At 38.1% G+C, this 5,020-nt stretch overlaps 1 protein-coding gene across 1 annotated transcript; it reads right to left on the bottom strand.

The window, feature by feature from the left end:
- Positions 1 to 385: 385 nt before the first annotated feature.
- Positions 386 to 4,649, bottom strand: LOC146520842 (uncharacterized). Its single transcript, XM_085155676.1, has 2 exons — positions 1,931 to 4,649; positions 386 to 1,077 (listed from the first exon to the last, which is right to left on the bottom strand). Exons 1-2 carry the CDS (start codon positions 2,099 to 2,101, stop codon positions 766 to 768), a joined length of 483 nt encoding a protein of 160 aa, XP_085011802.1. The 5' UTR covers positions 2,102 to 4,649; the 3' UTR covers positions 386 to 765.
- Positions 4,650 to 5,020: the final 371 nt, after the last annotated feature.

Here is a 5,020-nt window from a genome sequence, read left to right as displayed (position 1 = left end):
CCACTTTGCAGTTATTTATTTGTAAGAAATGTTTGAATCATGTCTGATTTTCGTTCCACTTCTCACGTGTTCACCACTTTGTGTTGGTCTTTCACGTGGAATTCCAATAACATTGATTCATGTTTGTGGCTGTAATGTGACAAAATGTGGGAAAGTTCAAGGGGCCGAATACTTTTGCAAGCCACTGTATTATAGTGACACTTGCAGGTAGGTTTTCAGCAAATTCTCAATGATAACCTACTAAACATTGCAATTCACACCATAGTATGCCAGTCACTGAACATTTTAAACAACCCAACAATACTTAAATACAAATATATAATGTATATATATATAAAAGGTTTTCATTAAGAACATTTTTGTGTTACCAAAGGGGAGATATTTTAATTAAAAAAAAAAAACAACTTTCAACTTTACTTCTCTAAAACCAATTACATTCAAACTTTTACAAGCTTATAAGAATGGGAACACCAACTTTAAAATACTGGAAGACACGAAAGTTGTCAACATTTGTTTTGTCTCTTTGAAAATCCCCAAAAAAATTAAAAAGAAAATGCTGGTTACAACCATTAAAAAATTTTTGAGCTAAATTCCCACAGTCCTTTTATCCATCTATAGTAGTATAGATTACATCACTCACAACAGAACAGCAGACAAAAGTAGAAAACTTCAATTTTTCAAAGAAAAAAAAGAAAAAAAAGGTCACAGTTTGAACAAAAGAGATAAAAATGTCAAAATCAACTTTTGTGCTGGGGTCTTGTTTGCCTAAGCAAACATCTTCATTTTCATTTGCTGCATCTTTGTACTGAGCCTTTGTCCATCCAGATTCATTAAAATCTTCTGACAAAACTCGAAATTGTACTTGAGGTCATTTGGATAGCTCAGATCAAGAGCATAAATCAGTCCAAAGAGCACAATGAATGCCATGATGACACTACCGAGGTTGTTCATAACTGTAGTACCTTCAATGACAACTCCCACATCCTCTGGCTCCTGAACGCCTTCTCTTCTGATGGTGTAAATACCCATGACAGTTGCTGCAGTGGATCTCAACCGTTCATCCTCAGTGAAGGAGGTCTGAAAAACAGGTTGTTTCAGGTTTAAGGGCTCTGTCACTTGTAGGGGACGTATTATGCAAAACTCAGCTTTTGTATCCTTTTGTGCTGAAACATGGGTCTCTACTGCCTCTATAAACACTCCAAACATGAATAAAACCCATCAATCTGTTTTCTATCACTAGTTTGGGTTCAGGTATTTTGTACCTCCCTTTGGGAGGGGCTTGAAATAGAGCAGCAGCTTCTCTATAGGTGTAGGTGTGTGGGGTGCGTCAATTTCCCTTATTTCATCACAATTGGGAACCTTTTGAAACAGCTTGTTTTAGGCACATTATTCCTGAAACCAGGAGATTGCTGTAACGCCAGTGACACTAGTCAGTGTCTCGATGCAATCTGCTGGGTTCCTTATATAGAAGACTTTTTACTAAGTGGCAAAATTAACTGAACTTCATTGGAGTGTTTACTTTATGAAATTCCTTGAGATGACTGTTGCTGTGATATACCGCTATATAAATAAACTGAATTGAAACACTGACAGAAAATGGATGAATGTTTTCTTCACATTTACCGTGTTTATAGAGGCAGTAGATACCTACATGGCAGCACCAAAAGAATGAACAATTGAATTTTTGCTGAATCTGTCCCCTTAAAAGTGCTCTCCAGTACACGTTTCAACACAGATTATTAAGAATAATACATATTTCACAATAATATTGTCTTATTTGAATATATAAGGATTTTGTGTGCGATGAACCTAACTCAAATTTAAGCTAGAAAATAAAGTGTACCAGTCGATGTCATCACACTAATGCAAGGGTGAAAAAAATGTAATTGGTTGATTGCATGTAATTGATGGGTTTATCATTAGTACTGACCAAACTACTGATTGCCATGATATCCTTGATCTTTTGGCCCTTTGCTCCTTTGCTGCCCTCAAAAATTTGCATCAGCTTGTCTGTTAAATTGTCCAGCTGAGCCAAGAACTTCACCTGCAGGGGTTTTGTAGTGATCTGCACGAACTCTGCATTCACCTGGAAATAAAACATACATAAATATAGTAAACTAGAAGTTTAAATACAGACTGTTGAATCAACACACTTAAAGTTTCTGAAAATTTGAACCATCCGTGAAGTTTGTCAAGACCTAAACTGTTTGTAGCTGAATTTTAAGTTTGACGTGTCCTTTTCCATGACAACAGCATTCACAGTTAATTTAGCCTTTTCTTATAATACCGTTATAGGGGTTTTTCCTACACAGCACTACTCAGCATGACTCGGATGGTTGTGGTTCAGTTAGACAGCCTTTTCCAACAGCATGATTCGCTATTTTCCCCCAAATTTTTAGTACCTGCTTCATTGTGGTTCATGTTGAAAATCACCCCCATTATTGTGCTGTAGTGTTTGAATTATACTTCACACTGGTTACTGTTTACCTTGTGCTATTTCTGTCTCCAATAAAGATAATGACTGCAACTAATACCCCTTAACTAGAGCTGGGGTTTTTTTATTGTTTTTTTCACGGATTTGGCAGGGAAAACCAACTACACTGATGTGAGTTGTGCTAACCCACACTGAGCTTTTTTGGCTGAGCAGTGCTGCTGGAAAAAAGGCCTTCAAGTCACCACCCTTACCACTAGGACCACGTTTTTCACCAAAGTTTAGTTTAAATTTATTATAAGTTGGCTAAAATACAGACAAAAGGGTTTTTTGCTCAAATCTTCAGTCCATCTACAGAAAAATATCCAGTAATATAGTTAAAAGCTCTGACAAAACAAACAATACTTAAATTTGTTGATACACAATCATTTTACTTACGTCACTTTCCTTGAAAAGGGCAGGCCATCTGTTTATGAAGTCTTTGATCATCGGCCATCTTTGGGAGAAGGTTCTTTCCATTTTTGCTTTTATCACTGCTTCATTGTCCCGCTTTTTGATTTCTGAGAGTAGAGCCACTCTTTCAGTTTCTAAGCTTTCAGTGCTTTCACCTTTTGGGGGTAAAGGGACATAATAGACCTCGGCCTTTCTTGTTTTTTTGATGTTGGTAGCAGTTTTTGCTTGGCCTTCTCGTTTGTGCTTTAAGGAACTCACGCGGATTTCAGGATCGCCAAGCCGCCCAAGCTTTGTTTGATAGTTTTGCATTTTGTACTTCAGAGATTGTTTCCATCCCCAGAATCCTGTCTTAGATCCTAAACAAGGATGGGTCCTTGTCAGTGCTGCTGCCACCTCTTCACATTGACAGTTTTTAGGATATTTTGTGTATTTCAGCATTTCTTGAGCTAATCCATCAAGGATGACTCCTTTCAGTTTCATGCCAGGCTTGAAGAGTGTGCCATTTGCTTCATATTCTGTGTTTTTCTGCTGGAGTTCCAATTCCACGTCATATGTGACACATTGTGACAACTGTCCTGTTGGTTGAACTTCCTGTGATTAATGAGGGGTTGATGTATATAGGGTATCATCACTGCAGGATGAAACTAAAGAAGGCCCAGGGCTGGAAGTTCCTTGGCAAGTGTAAACACTGCTGTTTGTGGACGTGAAGTTAAGTTCATATATGCATTAAAGTTTTCATCCATGTACTGCAAACGCAAGTCTTCTTTCAAATCGAAGAATGTCCAACATATGGAGTTCTGATAATGTTGCTGGAATTCCAGAGTCCAGATGCATTTTCCTGGAGTCTGACACATACGGTGGGCCCTAGAGACAAAGCACGTACAAACTCCAAAACGCTTGCAAACTCCAAAACGCTTGCAAACTCCAAAACACAACGGAAGTGCTCCAGGACGTTAGGGGCAGTGTTGAGCTTTTGTTACCTAGTAACTACACAAGCCAGGAAGTACCAATGACCGGATTTGGGGTCTGCAGCCTTAAAGGCCGCATTTTAAGGCCGATTACGTCACAGCGACACGACCAGTGTTGCCAACTTAGCGACTTTGTCGCTATATTTAGCGAGTTTTCAGACCCCCTAGACGTGAAAGCGCATATTGCTTTTACTCTCAACAAGCAGCGGGTGCTGTAACGCAGTCAGTTCTTCTTTTACTGTTATGCTGTTTTGTGGATCACAAAGTTTAAAACTACTTATAAACACACACAAAGTAACTCCACCAGAGTGCCTATTTCGGGTCACTTTTGCCGGTCCAAGCCCGGGTAAAGGAGCAGGGTTGGAATTGTGACATTAAAAAACCAATAATTGCTAAAATAAATTTAATTCGTAGGTCTAAATAAACTCTAAATGCATTTAGGACGTTTTTACTCACTTTATGTCTCTTCCACGATGTTATTTCTCTCTCCAACAACGTACGTTACAATTACATTAGCATAACCAATTATGCAAATTAGGCGATGACGTCATTTAGCGACTTCTAGCGACTTTTAGGACAGCCAATAGCGATTTTCCTTACTGAGGAGTTGGCAACACTGCTTTGCGCTGGGAAGAGGGGGGAGGGGCGGTGGTATGGGCAGAAATCTGTGCCATCAGAAACTGAATTTGAAAAATTTGAATTTGAATTTGAATTGCTCGGATTGAATCTGAATTGTAACTTGAATAAATGCAAAGACTAAATATGAATTAGTCTAATTTGAAATTCAATTTATTGGTTTGAAAATGATCATCACTAAATTGAAATTGAATTTTATAGTTTGAAAATGAATCCATTTGCTTTGAAACTGTATTTTATCCTTTAAAAATTTAGCTCTCCAATAATTGCAGATTCACTTCTCACCATTCAATTTCAGTTCCAAAATTCAGTTTTTTGAGACTTACATCCGGTTCCGGTTCAAGAGTAATCGAGCGCAGATTAATAGAGCTACGTTTTACTAGCAGACCGAAAGTGTTACTGACGGGAATCTACAGCATCTTGAGCTGAATTAAGACTTCAGAAGTCATTCGTCATGTCGAATCACCAGCGGATAAACTCTCAGGTTGGTAATAAATGTATTACATGTATAAGAACAAGCGTCATGTTAACA

The sequence above is a fragment of the Neolamprologus multifasciatus genome, chromosome 4, assembly GCF_963576455.1.
Source record: "Neolamprologus multifasciatus chromosome 4, fNeoMul1.2, whole genome shotgun sequence".
Classification (NCBI taxonomy): domain Eukaryota; kingdom Metazoa; phylum Chordata; class Actinopteri; order Cichliformes; family Cichlidae; genus Neolamprologus; species Neolamprologus multifasciatus.
Note: the sequence above shows the minus strand (reverse complement) of the source record. Positions and strands in the feature narration are given on the sequence as shown.

Bases quoted from the DNA above. Each gene is read 5' to 3' on its own strand.
- LOC146520842 (XM_085155676.1), bottom strand. From the start codon at position 2,101: ATGTTTTATTTCCAGGTGAATGCAGAGTTCGTGCAGATCACTACAAAA. The intron at 1,078-1,930 runs GTCAGTACTAAT...CCTGTTTTTCAG, and splicing joins TCATGGCAATCAGTAGTTTG to ACCTCCTTCACTGAGGATGA.